We start from the raw sequence: 19,958 nt of genomic DNA, 5'->3' as shown, positions 1-19,958 counted from the left end.
ATAGGATTCAACCTGAAACCTTCATTTTTCATCTTTTCATTTTCCCCTTAGGGTCCAAACAAGCTTGGGTATCTAGTTGGCAGGAACAATGCAAATGGAGTGGACCTGAACCGCAATTTCCCTGATCTCAATACCTATATCTACTACAATGAAAAATCCGGAGGCCCCAACCACCACCTGCCCCTTCCAGACAACTGGAAAAGTCAGGTAGGAGATGAAATTTGCAAACAAAGCAGGTAAATCAGCATCTGGAATGTCTTGCAGAAAGAATGCTAAGCCGGCTAGGCGCGGTGGCTCATACCTGTAATCCCAGCACTTTGGGAGGCCAAGGCGGGTGGATAACGAGGTCAGGAGTTCAAGAGCAGTCTGGCCAAGATGGTGAAACTCTGTCTTACTAAAAATACAAAATTAGATGGGCATGATGGCAGGCGCATGTAATCCCAGCTTTTCAGGAGGCTGAGGCCGAGAATTGCTTGAACCTGGGAGACGAAGGTTGCAGTGAGCTGAGATCACACCATGGCACTCCAGCCTTGGTGACAAATCAAGACTCCCTCTCAAAAAAATAAAAAAAGAAAGAAAGACTGCTATGCCATCTTCACATCAACTAACAAGCAAGAATTAAGCATCAACTCAACTCAGTGTTAACCCATCTAGAGCAATAATACCTATTACTTCTGCATCTTTGTATTTATTTTCTTCCCAGCATAGATCCCTCCATGAAGCACATACTCACTAAATGTTTGATGTTAGTGGTGATTGTGGTGAAGTAGATGAAAGCAGTATCATATGGTTGCATGGTTCTTAACAATTTTCCAAAATTATTTCATAGCCAGATTCAGTCGATGATGACATCATGTGGTGAAATGCATCAAGCAGTGTTATCCATCTCTGTTACACTTACAGAGAAAATAATTTACATTCTCTCAGGTAGTAATTGATGGAATCAGGATGAAGATGCAGGCCTTCTGATTCTTATTCCAACATTCTTTTTACTACGCTAGACTGTGGACAGAGAACTCTAGCATTCTATAGAGAAGTCTGTCTTACATGTGATAAACTGTATGCTTATCAACAATTAGCTATAGAAAGGGGTTCAGGCTGGGTGTGGCGTCTCACCCCTGTAATCCCAGCACTTTGGGAAGCTGAGATGGGAGGATTGCTTGAAGCCAGGAGTTTGAGACCAGCCTGGGTAACATAGTGAGGCCCCATCTCAACAAAAGAAAAATACAAAATTTAGCTGGATATAGTGGCATATGTTGTAGACTTAGCTATTTGGAAGGATCCCTTGAACCTAGAAGTTCACGAGTTCAAGATTACAGTGAACTATTATCCTGCCTGCTCAAGCCCTGGCGACAGAGCAACAGAGCAAGACCCTGTCACCAAAAAAAAAAAAAAAAAAAAGGTTCAGGGAATCTAACCCTTAGTTGTTCCTTTTCCCTTTCTATAAGACCCTTGACTCCTTTATCATTACTACTCTCTCTCTGATTTCCCTTACTCTTCCAGTCAGAGGATCCATTCGATATTCCTAGGTCTCACTCTCCAAGAGACCTGTAATGGAATCCTTGGTAATGTGAGTGGTTTCACCCTGCTGGTGGGCCTGCTCCTGAAAATAACTAGGCATCCTCTGAGCATCACTGCCATCCCTGGTGATCACACTGTGTGGGGTAGTTTGAAACATTCTATTTGTGAATGTCTAAACTTAGAGACTGGGGAAAGAAAAGCAAAGCAGGTGTAAGCCTTTTGATTAGGAGTTTCCCAAAAGGAATACCCTGGGTTTTTTTCTCTCTTGAAAATGAAGCAAAGGCCATGCTGGTGTGTTAGATTTCAGACAGAAACTATCCTCTTTGTTCAAGTAAATAGCAAACAAAAAATAACTTTGTAAGGCTGGGAGCGATGGCTCATGTCTGTATTCCCAACACTTTTGGAGGCAGAAGTGGGTGGATCAGCTGAGGTCAGGAGTTCGAGACCAACCTGGCTAACATGGTAAAAACCACGTCTCTACTAAAAATACAAAAATTAGCCAGGTGTGGTGGTGGGTGCCTGTAATCCCAGCTACTTGGAAGGCTGAGGCAGGAGAATCGCTTGAACCCAGACGGCGAAGGTTACAGACTGCATCACTGCATTCCAGACTGTGTGACAGAGCAAGACTCCATCTCAAAAAAAAAATAAAATAAAATAAACACCAAAAACCAAAAAAGCAAAAAACTTTGTGTTAGTCAGCGTATCCAGCCAGAAGAATGTTCTGATGTTCAACTTGTTCCTCTAAGTAAAATAAGATAATTGAATCAATGATAACTAGACTTCCACTCAATCCTCATCTAAATTTTAGAGGAAAAAGCAATGAGATTTCCCTCACTCCTGATGGAACAGCCTTGAGGAAGAGGAACAGTGAGAAGCTGGCCTTATTCTGATAGACAGAGGCTTAGGACACAAAGACAGAACTGCTCCAGAGGGTCTGAGCCCTGGTCACAGACCAAGACTGGTGCCCTCGAAATGATATCCATTCTGCTTGAGACTCAGCCCTATTGATCCAGTCCCCTTGGCATGGAAAAGATGGAGCCTTTAGAGCTGACCCATGGTCCAGGAGGAGCCATTAACTCAGTAACACCACATAATATCTAAGCATGTTCATCCCTAGAGGAGGAAAAACACAGCAGACTGTAAATTATTTACTTATACTGCAAGTCCAAGTGGATGCAAGGCTTTTTTTTGGAATACTATCACTAGCTAGCAATATAATATGCAACAGAAAGGGTGGAATTTCACTGCTTAGCCAAGACTGGCCCATCTGACAGTGTGTCTAACCCATGAGATTTGGATATGACCATAGGAGTGTGTTCTACATGTCAACATTACAGCAGGGAAGGAGGAGGTTGAAGCCATCACTGTAAACTAGCATTTTCCAAAAGATCGATTTATTGGAGTCCTAATTTTCGGCTAAGATGACTTAGAAGTCACTGGAGCAGTGGGTAAAATGGAAACCCTTTTCTAGGGTCTAGAGAGAGGCCAAGCTAGGGCTCTGAGCTCTCCAATCATGGTACCCCTTCATACAGAACTCTCTTTTTGGCTGGGAATGGTGGCTCATGCCTGTAATCCCAACACTTTGGGAGGCAGAGACAGGTAGATTGCTTGAGGAGTTTAAGACCAGCCTCTTTGGTTACTGTAGTCTTGTAGTATGAAGTCAAAAAAAAAAAAAAAGACTAGCCTCGGCAACATGGCAAAACCCCATTTCTACAAAAAAGACAAAAATTAGCCAGGTGTGGTGTTGCATGCCTGTAATCCCAGCTACTAGGAAGGCTGAGGTGGGAGGATCGCTTGAGTCCAGGAGGTGGAGGCTGCAATAAACTGAGATTGCACCACTGCATTCCAATCTGGGTGACAGAGTGAGACCCTGTCTCAAAAAAAAAAAAAAAAAACTCCCCCTTCCTCCCCCTCCCCCTCCCCCCCTCCCTTCTCTCCTCTCCCCTCTCCCCTCTCTCCTCTCCCCTCTCTCCTCCCCTCACTCCTCTCCTCTCTCCCCTCTCCCCTCTCCTATAGCTTTATATTTTTAGGGTAGTTTTAGGTTCACAGCAAAATTGAGCAAAAAGTACAGAGTCCTCACATACTCCCTGCCCCACTCTGCCCACCCCACCATCAACATCCCACCCCAGAGTGGTGCATTTATCACTGTCAGTCATGAACCCACCTTGACTCATCATGAGCATTCTGAGTCCATAGCATTACTGCTCTCTTGGAGTTGTACATTCTACGGGTTTTGACAAATGTATGATGATATATAGCCACCATTATGGTATCATACAGAATAGTTTCCTTGCCCTAAATGCTCTCTTTTTACCTATTTTGTATATTGGGATTCAACGTAAGATTTCATTTTGAAAAAAGTTCCCTACACTCCATTGCTGAAACCATTATTCCAAAGGTCAGCATTTCCCCATCTCCCCTTCTCATATCCAGTGGATGCTCACTGTTCATTCAGACATTTCACCTCCTCGGGCCTCTTCCTGACAGGCTTATTCTAACAGCCGTTTGTTGGGTAGCCCCAGTTACCCCTTCACCACCAACCTCTCGCCTCCTCCCAGGTGGAACCCGAGACCCGGGCGGTGATCCGGTGGATGCACTCCTTCAACTTTGTTCTTTCAGCCAATCTCCACGGAGGGGCGGTGGTGGCCAATTACCCATATGACAGGTCCTTTGAACACCCGGTCCGAGGGGTCCGCCGCCCTGCCAACACCCCCACACCTGACGACAAGCTTTTCCAGAAGGTATGTGGAGCGGCAGCTTGTCCTGCCTGGGGAACCTGGGGCTCAGTAGATGAGCTTAGGGTCAGTAACACAGAACCCTATTCAGTGTGAGTCCACAGAAAATAATTGAAAACACCGCCCGCTTGTGAGGTGCTTACAGTCTAGTAAATTACATTTTGTTTTGAATGGTAAGCCATAGATGCATACAAAAGAAAATACAAAGAAAGCTTTATAGTAATTACCACAATGCAGAAAATACTTAGGCTAATGATGAGCAAGAAATATGCCCGAAGACTAATAGTGTGAGTGTCATTAAATGTGAATTTTAGGGGGGTCTAAATTATAATTTTATCATAATATGTCCATATTAATGAAAAATAGACTGTGATGGTATTAGGTGGAGCCTTAAAGAAAAACAGAAAAGTAGACTACATGAAAAAGGTTTAAATAACAATTCAAAATAGAATAAAATATGTTAACATTAATTTTATATTAATAATATGTAAAATGGTATAATATAATAAATTTGTAATTATTGGCCTGGCACAGTGGCTCACGCCTGTAATACCAGCATTTTGGGAGGCCGAGGCGGGCAAATCACAAAGTCAGGAGTTTGAGACCAGTCTGGCCAACATGGTGAAAACCCATCTCTACTAAATATATAAGGATTATCGGGCATGGTGGCGGGCACCTGTAATCCCAGCTACTCAGGAGGCTGAGGCAGGAGAATCACTTGAACTCAGGAAGCGGAGGTTGCAGTGAACTGAGATCATGCCATTGCCCTCCAGCCTGGGCAACAAGAGCAAAACTCTATCTCAAAAAAAAAAAAAAAAGGAATTATTTTATAGTAAAATATATAAATTATAAAAATATGTAATATAAACATTAATATTATTATTAATGAACTACATGGTGAATAGCACATTGTTTTTTCTCCATCAATCTCACTCTGTCCACTGTTATAAATAGTAATGAAGGAGAATTATAGAGTTCAAATATGTTCCTCTTCCTCTAACACATACCTCTCACCCCCTAAATACACATTGCTTTTCCTGGAGAAGTCCTATCTTACTTTCTCCTTGATTTCATTGACAAAATTCAGCTAGAAAGTGGCACAACGACAAGGGACCTTCAGTATCATCTACTGCCACTCCTCACTTTGCACAAGAGAAAACTCAGCCCCAAGATAGTGACAGAATCAGAATACAAATCTCCTAACTCTAGTCTACCACACATACCCTCTCGTAGACACACAGTCACATTCATACACATGCATTCACACATACTCACCTACATACACACAGTCTTACACACACATACACTGGCTGTATCCCTGATCCTATTTTATTTCACTAAAGCAAATAATCCACTGTTTATGTACCCAGCAGTGCCTCTTGGCTTCACCCTAGTTGTGAGTAGGAGCATTTCCATTTGAGTTGGGAATCATCAAGGTCATTTTCCGCCTGCTTTTCCTCTAGCTGGCCAAGGTCTACTCCTATGCACACGGATGGATGTACCAAGGTTGGAACTGCGGGGATTACTTCCCAGATGGCATCGTCAATGGAGCTTCCTGGTATTCTCTCAGCAAGGGTAAGGGGAGTCCTGGCAACTGCTCAAGATGAAGAGGAATAGTGCTCATTTCTCCTTCTAAATTCCCAGTTTTCGCCAGGCACGGTGGCTCATGCCTGTAATCCCAGCACTTTGGGAGGCCAAGGCGGGTGGCTCACCTGAGGCCAGGAGTTCAAGACCAGCCTGGCCAACATGTTGAGACTCCATCTTTACTAAAAATGCAAAAATTAGCCAGGCATGGTGGTGTGCACTTAAGTCCTAGCTGGAGAACCCAGGAGGCAGAGGTTGCAGTGAGCCGAGATCGCGCCAATTCACTCCAGCCTGGGTGACAAAAGCAAAACTCTGTCTCATAAATAAATAAATAAATTTCTTCCCAGTTTTCTCAGGGAAACAATGGGAATAGCATAGAATTTTGCACTCAAGTTGAGATCTGGAAAATGGTGAAGTCTCAGGTTGGCATTTAGTGATCATCTTGTGATTCTTTAAAGTAGGGACACCTTTTGGTCCTGTAAAACTGGTGGTTTACACAATGGATTAGGGCATAGGAGGAAAATAATGTAGTCAAATGTGAGATCTGAGAGTCAACTGGGTTGAAACCTGGCTTGCCCATTTACTAGTCATGTGGCTGTGGAGTAACTATTTAATCTCTCTGTGCTTTGGTGTCCTCATCTGTAATTAAGAAGAATAAGGCCAGGCACGGTGACTCATGCCTATAATCCCAGCACCTTGGGAGGCTGAGAAGGGAGAATCTCTTGAGGCCAGTAGTTTGAGAGCAGCCTGGGCATCATAGTGAGACCTCATTCCTATCAAAAAAAAAAAAAAAAAAAAAAAAGCCGGGCATGGTGGTGCACACCTGTAGTCCCAGCTAATGGGGCAGCTGAGGTGGGAGGATCACCTGAGCCCAGGAGGTCAAGGCTGCAGTGCAGTGAGCCAAGATTGCACCACTGCACTCCAGCCTAGGCAACAGAGTGAGACTCCATCTGAAAAAAAAAAAAAAAAAAAAAAAAGAGAGAATACTTGCCTCATAATTTTTATGTAAGTATTAAATAAAATAATATACATAAGGCATTTGGAAATGCCTGGCTTGTAAATGTTGTAATTGTATTTTAAAAAGTAGCACAGAGGTATGCCTCACATAGCAATGGATGAGCAGGGGAGCTGGGCTGGGCACAACCAGTTCCTCTGAGATACGTTCCCTGGACCCAGCTCCTACAAGCAGGAGTTTGCCATGGACATTGGCCATTGATAATATAGACTTGAAGAGCAGAAACCTCTACAAAAGACTCCTGTCTCTATCCTGTGGGCCTTCCCCATGATCACGGGTCAACATAGAACCTCTGTTTATGAGCCTTCACTGGATAGGGAACTGAAAGATAGAAAAGAGTCTGGAGCAAGAAGCTAGGTTCTTTTAGGAATCATTCTCTAGCATCTGTCTTTCCCCATCCCCTCAAATCTGACCTGGCCATGGACCAGGCAGCAGATTGGTGAGTGCTGAGTTGGTGGCTGGTCCTGTGGAGGGTAGAGAGGTGCAAAACTGAGGAGTTGCCATGTACTGGAAGGGCAGACGGGGGATGAAAACTCGCTTGATGGTCGGGTGCGGTGGTTCACACTTTGGGAGGTTGAGACGGGTGGGTCACTTGAGGTCAGGAGTTCGAGACCAGCCTGACCAACATGGAGAAATTTCATCTCTACTAAAAATACAAAATTAGCAGGGTGTGGTGGTGCATGCCTGTAATCCTAGCTACTCGGGAGGCTGAGATAGGAGAATCACTTGCACCCTGGAGGCAGAGGTTGCAGTGAGCCAAGATCGCACCACTGCACTCCAGCCTGGGCAACAAGAGTGAAACTCCATCTCAAAAAAAAAAAAAAAGTATATAAAAAAGAAAATTCGCTTGAATACAAGGCACAGCTGGGCACAGTGGCTCATGCCTGTAATCCCAGCGTTTGGGAGGCTGAGGTAGGAGGATGGCTTAAGGTGGGAGTTTGAGGCTACAGTGAGCTATAATCCTGACACTGCACTCCAGCCTGGGCAGCAGAGTGAGACCCTGTCTCTAAAAAATAAATAAATAAATAAATAATTTTAAATCTTTTTTTAAAAAATTATTTTCTTTAGTTTGTGTTAGGAAAGCAAAATTATTTTTTGCCTTCCAAATTGAAAATAACAAATACACTTTTTCAGATTATGCTTGCTCCTTTTTTTTCTTTCTCTCTCCTCTCTCTCTCTCTCTCTCTCTCTCTCTCTCTCTCTCTCTGTCTCCATCCTCTGAGACAGCAAGGCCCATGCCTCCACTGAGAATCATTGCCCTAAATTAAGCTGGTACAATTCCAAGGTCATTAAATTTATCAAAATGATTCTTCCAACAGTGTGGTCTCTTTATTAGCATAGCAGCATCAGCTGGGAACTTATTAGAAATGTACATGCACCCCACCTCATACCTACTGAATCAGAAACTCTTGGGGTGAAGCCCAGCAAGCCGTATTTAGCCAGAAGGCTCAGCCTTCTAGGTGATTCTAAGGCATGGAGAGAACCAATTTACTTATTTATTTTATTTAAGCATTTTTCAATTTTTATGGACACATACAAAGTATGTATATTTCCGGGGTATATGTGATATTTTGATACAGGCATACAATGTATAATAATTACATCAGAGTAAATGAGATGTCCATACCCTCAAACATTCATCATTTCTTTATGTTACCAACATTCCAGTTATACTCCCTCAGTTATTCTAAAAGGTACAGCAAATTATTGCTGACGGTAGTCACCCTTTTGTGCTATCTTTCGTTCTTTCAATTTTTTTGTATCCATGCACCATCCCCATTCTTCCCACTCCCTCCATCCTTCCCAGCCTCTGGTAACCATCCTTATTCTCTATTTTCTTGAGTTCAATTATTTAAATTTTTAGCTTGAATGAGTAAGAACATGCAAAGTCTGTTTTCTGTGCCTGGCTTCATCCTTGTTTTCGCAGATAGCAGGATCTTATTTTTTTAATGATGGAATAGTACTCCATTGTGTATATGTGCCATAGTTTCTTTATTCATTCATCTGTTGATGGACACTTAGGTTGCTTCTAAATCTGGGCTGTTGTGAACAGTGCTGCAACAAACATGGGAGTGGAGATAACTCTTCAATAGGTTGATTTCCTTTATTTTGGGCATATACCCAGCAATCAGATTGCTGAATCAATCTGTTTTTGGTTTTTTGAGGAACCTCCATACTGTTCGGAGAGAGCCAATTTAATAGACTGTAGTTATTATTCTTCAGCTTTCCCCATTCTTTCTGTAACAGCTGCTTGCACTCATCAGCTTAAAAAGTAAGTGATAATTTTTTTCATCTTTATTGTGGTAAAATGCACATAATGTAAAATTTACCATTGTAATAGTTTTTAAGCATATGATTCAGTGTTATTAAGTACATTTGTAGTGTTGTACGATCATCATCAGCACTCATCTCCAGAGCTCTTCTCATCTTGTAAAACTGAAACTCTATACCCATTAAACAATAACTCCCCACTTCCCCATCCCCCAGCCCCTAGCAACCACCATTCTACTTTTTGTCTTTATGATTTTGACTGCTCTAAGTACCTCATACAAATGGGATCACGCGGTATTTGTTTTTTTGTGAATGCCTTATTTCACTTACCATAATGTCCCCAGAGTTCATCCGTGTTATAGTGTTTGTCAGAATTTCCTTACATTTAATGCTGAACAATATTCCATTGTGTGTTTATACCACATTTTGTTTCTCATTTTTCCACCAATGGACACTTGGGTTGCTTTCGCATTTTAGCTGTTATAAATAATGTAATGGTGCTACAAACATGGATGTGCAAATATCTCTTTGAGACTCTGATTTCTGTGCTTTTGGATATATAAAACCAGAAGTGGAATTATTGGACATAAGGTAGTTCTATTTTTAATTTTTTGAGGAACTTCCATATTGTTTTCCATAGAAAACACCACCCGTGCACAGGAGTTCCAATTTCTCCACATCCTCACCAACTCTTACTTTGTCTTTTTGATAGCAGCTATCCTAATAAGTACAAGATAGTATCTCATGGTAGTTCGATTTGCATTTCTCTAATGATTAGTGATATTCAGCATCTTTTCATGTACTTATTGCCCATTTATATACCTTCTTTGGAGAAATGCCTATTCAAGTCCTTTGCCGATTTTGAAAATCAAGTTGTTTGGGGGTTTTTGGTTGTTATTGCTATGTTTTAGGAGTTCTCCGTGTATTCTGGATATTAATGTTTATCAGATATATGAATCACAAATATTTTTTCCATTTCATGATTGCCTTTTTACTCTGTTGACATTGTGTTTGTTTGTTTGTTTGATTCTGTCATCACCTATTCTGTCCCAGAGTTGCTGTCTTTTGATGAACACAATTTTTCTATTTTCATGAAATCTAATCTGTGATTTTTTTCTTTTGTTTCCTGTGTCTTTGATTTGATATCCAGGAAATCATTGCCAAATCCAAGGTCATGAAGTTTTTGCCCTGTGTATTCTTCTAAGAGTTTTATAGTTTTGGGTCTTACGTTTAGGTCTCTGATTCATCTTGAGTTAATATTTGTATATGGTGTTAGATAAGGCTCCAACTTCATTATTTTGCATTTGGATACGCAGTTTTCCCAGCACTGTTTGTTGACATGACTATCCTTTCCCCACTTGGTCTTGCCATTCTTGTCAAAAATCCTTTAACTGCATATGCAAGGGTTTCTGGGCCATCTTCCATTCCATTGATCTATATACCTGTCTTTATACCAGTACCACATTGTTTTGATTACTGTAGCTTTGTGGTAAGTTTCAAAATGATAATTTGTGAGTCTCTAACTTTGTTATTCTTTTTCAAGATTACTTTTGCTATTCAGGGTTGCTTAAAATTCCATATAAATTTTAGGGTGGGTTTTCTATTTTTGCAACAAAGGTTATTGGGATTTTGATAGAGATTGCATTAAATCTGTAGATCATCTTGGGTAGTACAGACATTTTAAAATGGATAATTTTTAACCCAAATGAAATTATAATGTAAACAACCATCCTAATAATAAGAAACATATTAAAAAGTAATTGATTCAACTGAATAATGTAGAAGATCAGAACAAGCAAGTATTTTATAGAAAAAGAAGAAAATATAGCTGTCTTCTGCTTTTTCAGGAGTCTGTTTTTCTGGCATGGGTATTTTCAGATTAATATTATGTTCTTAGGAGGAGGGATGTGAAAGCAAAATACTAGTCTTATTCCTAACCTGCCAGGTCTGAAGAACATTGTATTTCAAGGAGAAAATCTGTTCTCCTAAAAGCAATTCATGTGCATAATCGATAGTAAGGTGCAGATAATAAGCAGACTTGGGAAATGACAAAAGGGACAAGAAGCAAAATTCAGTCATGAAATGGAAAAAAACATAAAGGATGAAGATGACAAAATGGGCATTTATGAAGAGCGGGAACTGCAGAGAGAGAAAGACAGTGAACTGGGAACTTGGGGAAGGGTTTTATAGAGGAAAGAAAGAAATAGAGATCAAGAGATAGAATAGAAGGTGATGAGGAAAAGAAGGTAATGAAGAAGATGCTGGATGTTTCCAACACAAAGAAATGATAAATGGGAGGATGGGTATGCTAATTACTCTGATCTGATCACTATATAGCATATGTATTGAAACGTCACTGAATATGCACATAAATATGCACATATTACTATGTGATATACATGCATATCTGCATATTATGTGCCAATGAAATAAATAAAAAAGTAATTCCCAAATAAATAGAAAATGTTAAAAAGAGAGAGAGATGAGATGGGACGTTGAGTGGGAACCTGGTTATGGAAATCTGCTGCTGCCCTCTTTTCCTTAGGAATGCAAGACTTTAATTATCTCCATACCAACTGCTTTGATATAACACTGGAACTGAGTTGCAACAAGTTTCCCCCCCAGGAGGAGTTACAGCGGGAGTGGCTGGGTAATCGGGAAGCCCTAATCCAGTTCCTGGAAGAGGTAAAATCTCATTTGTTAACTTTCATGTTTGCAAAAGGAAAAGTGCTTCTCGGTGGCAGGCAAGGTGTTTCACTGGTTTGGGTCTGACTTTTGCTCTGACTCAGTTCAATAGATCTGGGCTGCTTCTTCCAATGAGATTTATTCTTTCAACATTATTGAGCAGCCAGGCACGGTGGTTCATACCTGTAACCCCAGCACTTTGGGAAGCTGAGATGGGAGGATCACTTGAGCTCAGTAGTTTGAGACCAGCCTGGGAAACATAGCTAGACCCCACGTCTACTTAAAAAAAAAAAAAAAAAAAAAAATTAGCCAAGCATGGCGGTGTGCTCCTGTAGACCCAGCTACATAGGAGGATGAGGTCAGAGGATCGCTTGTGCCCAGGAGGTCAGGGCTGCAGTGAGCTGTGATCATGCCATTGCACTCCAGCTTGGGCGGCAGAGCAAGACCCTTCTCAAGAACAAATTATCAAGCACAACTATCTGTCAGAAACTATTCTATATGCTTGGAATTATGAATCAATAAGAAAATACCCACCCATATGGAACTTACCTTCTAGTGAGGAGAAACAGGCAGTAAGCAATAAATTATATAACATGTTAAAAGAAAAATGGTATGAAAAAAGTCCTACAGAGGAAGTGACATTTAAACAAAAATTTCAAGGAGGTGAGGGAGAGAAACATGCAGATATCTAGGGATAAAAGGATTCCTTGAAATGGACACAGCAGCAAATACAAAATCAACAAAAAGCATATGAAAAATGCCGGCATCACTAATCATTAGGGAAATGCAAATTAACACCACAGCAAGATCCCACCTCAAATTGATTAGAATATAAAGTGGTACAGTCATTATAAAAAACAGCTATGGCGATTCCTCACACAATTAGAATTCCTATATGCTCCAGCAATGACACTTTTGGGTATATATTCAAAAGAACGGAAATAAGGGCCTCAAAGAGATATTTGCACACCCATATTCATAACAGCATTATTTACAATAGCCAAAAAGTGGCAGCAACCCAGTGTTCATTGATGGATGACTGTATAAACGAATGTTGTATATCCATACAGTGGAGTATTATGCAGCCTTCAAAAGGAAGAAAATTCTGATACATGCTACAGTATGGATGAAACTTGAGGACATTATGCCGAATGAAACTAGCCACCCACAAAAAGACAAATACTCTATTATTCCACTTATATGAGGTACTTAGAGTAGTCAAAATTAGAGAGATGGAAAATATTAATAGAATGGTGGTTGCCAGGGGCTAGGGGAGGGCAGAATGGAGAATCATTGTTTAGTGGATATCCGGTTTCAGGTTTTCCAGATAAAAAGAGCTACGCAGATGGGTGGTGGTAATGGTTGCACAACATTACAATTTTTTTTTTTTTAAACAGAGTCACGCTCTGTCGCCTAGGCTAGAGTGCAGTGGCACGATCTCGGCCCACTGCAACTTCCACCTCCTGGGTTTAAGCGATTCTCCTGTCTCGGCCTCTTGAGTAGCTGGGATTACAGGCACCCCCCACCATGCCTGACTAATTTTTGCATTTCTAGTAGAGACAGGGTTTCACTGTGTTGGCCAGGCTGGTCTCAAACTCCTGACCTCAGGTGATCTGCCCACCTCAACCTCCCAAAGTTCTGGGATTACAGGTGTGAGCCACTGTGCCCGGCTAAATGTATTAATAACATGGAACTGTACACTTAAAATGGTTAAAATGGTAAATTTTATTTTATGTGTATTTTATCACAATCTATCACAGCAAATTGAAAAACCAAAACAAAACAGAAAGCCAGGACACCAACGTGGCTGGACTGATCTCAGAAGTAAGGGAGAGGAAAGGTGGTTGGAGATGGGCTCAGAGAGCTAACACGTAGCTTTACAGACAGAGCATCACAAGAACTTAGCTTTTGCTCAGCGTGCGTTAGGTTTTGAGTAGATAGAATAGTGACACGATGTGAGTCAGGCTTTAGAAGGATCACTCTGACCACTCTAATTGCGAAGAGATTAATTGGGGCAGGGAGAGAGGCAAAGAGACCAATTGGACTATTACCTTCATCTCTGTGAAGCTAAAATGCAAAAACATACGAGAAAGGGCTTTGAGACTCTAAAACACCATACAAATGTTTTATGATCATAACTATATACTTGTTCCTGCAGGTTCACCAGGGCATCAAGGGAATGGTGCTTGATGAGAATTATAATAATCTTGCTAATGCTGTCATTTCTGTCAGTGGGATTAACCATGATGTCACTTCAGGTAGGTGGTTACTGCCTAGGGTCAGGAAGGAAGCGTTCACTCCCTCATCATCTTCAGCATAATCAAGGGGCCAGTTAGTAAGCCAGTGAAACCAGCAGGGGTGTCAAAGATGCTGGGAGTCGGGGGATGGAGGAAAGAAGGGTAAGGAAAATAGAGACAGTAAATTAAGAGGCTAGATCAAACAACCAAGATGTTTTCATGGAAACTCTTTTGCTTCTGGTGCAAACAATCCCTGGGAGGTCAGGACCAGGAAAGACTGATGTAAATGTAACTTTTCGTCAGCATTCAGGAGTCGCTACCATGTACAATTTTGTCAGGGGTATTTTCTGGGCTTAAGCCTGTTAATAGCTCACACATTGGTATGAAATTGGGTAGAAAGAGGACTGTAAAACAGATAGCCTTGTCGCTGACTTGGCATTTCCCTACACCTCCACTGGGAAAGTTAGCAAGATTCTTTCCATCATAGGCTTACTGTGTGGCAAGACTGATGGTGGAGGTGGATCTTAGAGCTACCCAGAACCGCCTAGAAGGGCACAGAATTATCTCATGGCAGAATGGTGTTGTAAACTGACTTAGCCCAGTTTGATCATACACAGCTTGCAGGGTTTTTTGTTTTATTTTGCTTTTAATGCATAGCAGTAGCTACCAGTGGTTATGGTTACGGGTAAGTGAGATTTGCCTAACTCCCCACCTTTTTTTCTTTTTTCTTTTTTTTTTTTTTTTTTTTGAAAAGGAGTCTCATTCTGCCACCCAGGCTGGAGGGCAGTGGTGTGATCTCACTGCAACCTCTGCTTCCCGGGCTGAAGCCATCCTCCCACCTCAGCCTCCAAAATAGCTGAGACTACAAGCATGTAACACCGTGCCTTGCTAATTTTTTGTGTTTTTTTGTGGAGATGGGGTTTCACCATGTTGCCCAGGCTGGTCTCTAGCTCCTGGGCTCAAAAGCCTCCCAAAGTGCTGGAGATTACAGGTGTGAGTCACCATACCCAGCCTTCCCCACAACCTTGATACCAGCAAGTCTCACCTGAATTTTACTGCACTAATATTTATTACCAAGTAGCCATTTCCCAGTTCCTCCAATCTGTTTAAGCTGGATGAACTCTCAGCTTTCTGTTCTTTAAAGTGATCTCAATGCATCTTACCTGAAAGTTTCATTCAGGGCGAAGGTAGCGTCTAAAGGCAGAATCCTATAGCCTCAAGGTGAAGTACCAGACAACCCGAGAGCCTGTTTAGCCCAATGTCTGGACATAGGACTGTTTCGGAATCCAAACTCAGGAACCATCCTTTTAATCTGTTTTTGCTTTTTTCTTTTTTTAAGGAAATGTTTCTCAGTCATAGGAATCATTCTTATGAGCACAGTCTTCTTCAGGGCTTGCTAGATTCTTCTATTTTGTTTTTTTTTGTTAGACGTAAAGCCCAGGCTGGAGTGCAGTGGTGTGATCTCGGCTCACTGCAACCTCTGCCTCCCTGGTTCAAGGGATTCTCCTGTCTCAGCCTCCTGAGTAGCTGGGATAACAGGCATGTGCCACCACACCCAGCTGGTTTTTGTACCTTTAGTAGAGACGGGGTTTCACTGTGTTGGCCAGCCTGGTCTCAAACTCCTGACCTCCCAAAGTGCTGGGATTACAGATGTAAGCCACTGTACCTGGCCTCTATTTTTTTTTAGGTGATGAGGTTTCACTATGTTGCCCTAGCTGGTCTCCAACTCAAGCAATTCTGCCTCAGCCTCCCAAATAGCTGGGATTACAGGGTCTCACTCTAAAGCCTGGGCTGCAGAACAGTGGTGCAATCAGGGCTCACCGCAGCCTTGACCTCCCAGGCTCACTCAATCCTCCTGCCTTAGTCTCCCAAGTGGCTGAAACTACAAGTGCATACCACCATGCTCAGCTAATTTTTTTGTTTTGTATTTTTTACAGAGACAGGTTTTTGACTTGTTGCCCAGGCTGGTTGTGAATTTCTGAGCTCAAGTGATCTGCCTGCTTTAGCCTCCCAAAGTGCTGGGGTTCCAGGAGTACACACCTGGCTTTTGCTAGATTCTTATGCTCTGTCCAAGCAAGTGTGGGAATGTCTCTAAAACAGTCTAGCCAGTCAACATGTATTGCTGGGCACAGTGGCTCATGCCTGTAATCCCAACACTTTGGGATTTGAGTATCTGGAGGTCCAGGTGAGAGGAATACTTGAGGTCAGAAGTTCAAGACCAGCCTGGCCAACATGGTGAAACCCCTGTCTCTACTAAAACTACAAAAATTAGCAGGGTGTGGTGATGTGGCCTATAATCCCAGCTACTCGGGAGGCTAAGACACAAGAATCGCTTGAACCCGGGAGGCAGAGGTTACAGTGAGCCGAAGTCATGTCATTGCACTCCAGCCTGGGCACAGAGTGAGACTCTGTCTCCAACAACAACAACAACGAAGCATATTAAACACCACTAATTTCTCCAATAAGTGCCTACTTTCACCAACCATTATGTTAATTAACAAATTATTAGGCTGGGCATGGTGGGTCATGCCTGTAATCCCAGTACTTTGGGAGGCCAAGGCAGGTGGATCACCTGAGGTCAGGAGTTCAAGACTAGCCTGGCCAACGTGGTGAAATTCCATCTCTACTAAAAATACAAAAAAAAAAAAAAATTAATTGGGCATGGTGGTGGGCGCCTGAAGCCCTAGATACTCAGGGGGCTGAGGTAGGAGAATCGCTTGAACCTTGGAGATTGAGGTTGCAGTGAACCAAGATTGCTCCATTGCACTCCAGCCTGGGCAACAGAGTAAAACTCTGCCTCAAAAAAAAAATATATATATGTATATATTCATTTCACCAGTGAACAAACCCATTGTAAACATTCATATGTAACTTAGCAAAGCATCTAGTGTTGATGAGAGAGAAAGCTAGCTGAAGCCTTCAGAGTAGCTGCATCTGGAATGGGGGCTTTCTGATACAACACTTGCTAACCACTTCAGGATGCAAGTCTGCAGTTAAGAAAATGACAACCCCTGGGGTGTCATTTCAACTATCCAATACAAGTACAATAACACATTGCCTTTGCTGCAGTATTTTAAAGTAAATTACAGACACTATTTAATAGGGGGCAGAAAAAAGACTTTCTCATTATTGTTTGTCTCAAGGTTTATTGTCTTTATTATTTCAAATATTCATTGCTATATACATAAAATGAATTTTAAAGACACTGTCATAATTGAGTCTAAAGGGATGGAAAGTCATTAGCCAAAATGCTCTTTCCCTGTTGTAGAAAAACAGGCTTCTTTTGAATTTTATTTTTCCCTTGCCGTACTTTTGAAGGTGATAAAAGAATTTTTTTTTTTTTTTTGGTTCTTTGAGACAGAGTCTTGCTCTATTGCCCAGGCTAGAGTGTAGTGGGGTGAGCCACTGCATGCAGCCCAATAGAAGAAATATTAAAAATAGGATTCTCACTGGGCACAGTGCCACACACCTGTAATCCCAGCACTTTGGGAGGCTGAGCTGAGTGGATTGCTTGAGGTCAAGAGTTCAAGAGCGTCCTGGTCAACATAGCCAGACCCCATCTCTACAAAAAATAAAAATAACAAAATTAACCAGGCACAGTGGTGTGTGCCTATAGTCCCAGTTATTCAAAAGGATGAGGCAGGAAAATCACTTGAGCCCAGGAGTTCAAGTTTGCAGTGAGCTGTGACAGCCCTGCTGCACTCTATCCTGGGCAACAGGATGAGACCCTGTCTCAAAAACAGAGGCAGGACTCCCAAAATCGTATCTTTACTGGTCCAGCATTCCCACTGAATGTAAAATTACACCCATACAACACCACTGACAGCTTTTTGTTCAACCAGGGCCTCCATGTTCAGTCGTGCAGGTTTTGCACTGTACATCTGTGTAGCTTTTCCACGCTTCTGATCCAGTCTGTGCTTGAGTGCTCACAATTTCATAAAGCAGACCATTCCTTTTTTTGTAGCTCTGTTTCTCTCAACAGGTTTGTTGTTTGCTTATTTATTTATTTGAGACAGAGTCTTGCTCTGTCACTGAGGCTGGAGTACAGTGACACAATCTCGGCTCACTGCAGCCTCTACCTCCTGCGTTCCAGCAATTCTCCTGCCTCAACCTCCCAAGTAATTGGGACTAAAGGCATGTGCCACCACACCTGGTTAATTTTTGTATTTTTAGTAGAGACAGGGTTTTGCCGTGTTGGCCAGGCTGGTATCAAACTCCCGACCTCAGGTGATCCACCTGCCTCGACCTCCCAAAGTGCTGGGATTACAGGCGTGAGCCACCGCATCTGGCCTCAACAGGTTTTATTTCTGTCTAGTAAGGTCTGCCTCCCTGCGATTTAAACCCATACATCTTATTCTTATTTCTTTAGATAGACATCATTTCTTCATAGTGGCCTTTCAAATATCAAAACTGGGGTCTCACGTAGTTTCTTTATTAGGCAAACATTCACAGACCTTTCAGCATTTCCTTTCTCCTAGTGTTCCTTTACTGGAGATAAGTTTTTATTAACTAAAGGGTTTAGAATTACACTTAACACTTTCAGTGTAGAGCACAGTAAAACTCCTGCTTCCTAGGGGCTGATCCCATACTTCTATTAAGATAGCCCACAAATGATTTAAATCTTTACTAGTTTCATGCTATTAAGAAAAGTCACAGGCAGGCCGGGCGTGGTGGCTCAAGCCTGTAATCCCAGCACTTTGGGAGGCCGAGGCGGGTGGATCACAAGGTCAAGAGATCGAGACCATCCTGGTCAATATGGTGAAACCCCGTCTCTACCAAAAATACAAAAAATTAGCTGGGCATGGTGGCGCGTGCCTGTAATCCCAGCTACTCAGGAGGCTGAGGCAGGAGAATTGCCTGAACCCAGGAGGCGGAGGTTGCGGTGAGCCGAGATCACGCCATTGCACTCCAGCCTGGGTAACATGAGTGAAACTCCATCTCAAAAAAAAAAAAAAAAAAAAAGAAAAGTCACAGGCTAGGCACGGTGGCTCATGCCTGTAATCCCAGCACTTTGGGAGGACAAGGCGGGTGGATTACCTGAGGTCAGGAGTTTGAGACCAGCCTGGCCAACATGGTGAAACCCCGTCTCTACTAAAAATGCAAACATTAGCCAGGCAAGGTGTTATGTGCCTGTAATTGCAGCTACTATGAGGCAGGAGGATCTCTTGAACCTGGGAGGTGGGATCGTACCACTGCACTCTAACCTGGGCAACAGAGCGAGTCTCTGTCTCAAAAGAAAGAAAGAAAGAAACAAACAAACAAAGAAAGAAAGGAGGGAGAGAGGGAGGGAGGAAGGAAGGAAAGAAAGAAAAAGAAAGAAAGAAGGAAACAAAGAAGGAAAGAAAGAAAGAGAAAGAAAGAAAAGAAAGAAAAGCCAGGCTGGGTGCGGTGGCTCACGCCTGTGATCCTAGCACTTTGGGAGACTGAGGCGGGAGGATCACTTGAGCCCAGGAGTTTGAGACCAGCCTGGGCAACACAGTGAGAACCTGACTCTATTTATTTATTTGTTTATTTTAAAAAAGAAAAGCCAACGGGCACAGTGGCTCACACCTGTAATCCCAGCACTTTGGGAGGCTGAGGCAGGCAGATCACCTGAGGTCAGGAGTTCAAGATTAGCCTGGCCAATATGGTGAAACCCTATCTCCACTAAAATTACAAAAATTAGCTGAGCGTAGTGGCGTGCTCCTGTAGTCCCAGCTACTCAGGAGGCTGAGGCAGGAGAATTGCTTGACCCCGGGAGGCAGAGGCTGCAGTGAGCCGAGATCATGCCACTGCACTCCAGCCTGGGAGACAGAGCAAGACTCCGTCTAAAAAAGAAAAGCTCGTAGTCAGCTAAAAACCCCGGCTTATTTTTATATCAAGGTCCCATTTGGGGCAGGTTTGTTTTTTGTTTTGTTTTTTTTTTTTTGA

General features: G+C 42.3%; 1 protein-coding gene across 1 annotated transcript in view; it reads left to right on the top strand.

The window, feature by feature from the left end:
• The window catches only part of CPN1 (carboxypeptidase N subunit 1), a 40,236-nt gene that overhangs the window by 13,409 nt on the left and 6,869 nt on the right, over positions 1-19,958 (top strand). The window contains exons 3-7 of the mRNA XM_032281282.1: positions 52-207; positions 4,080-4,262; positions 5,720-5,831; positions 11,672-11,811; positions 13,970-14,069. Coding sequence (XP_032137173.1) covers positions 52-207; positions 4,080-4,262; positions 5,720-5,831; positions 11,672-11,811; positions 13,970-14,069 — 691 coding nt within the window. The remainder of the gene's footprint in view (positions 1-51; positions 208-4,079; positions 4,263-5,719; positions 5,832-11,671; positions 11,812-13,969; positions 14,070-19,958) is intronic.

Source organism: Sapajus apella, unplaced genomic scaffold (assembly GCF_009761245.1).
Source record: "Sapajus apella isolate SASKATOON/1434 unplaced genomic scaffold, GSC_monkey_1.0 scaffold13, whole genome shotgun sequence".
NCBI classification, from domain to species: Eukaryota; Metazoa; Chordata; class Mammalia; order Primates; family Cebidae; genus Sapajus; species Sapajus apella.
This window is presented reverse-complemented; position numbering and strand designations above follow the sequence as displayed.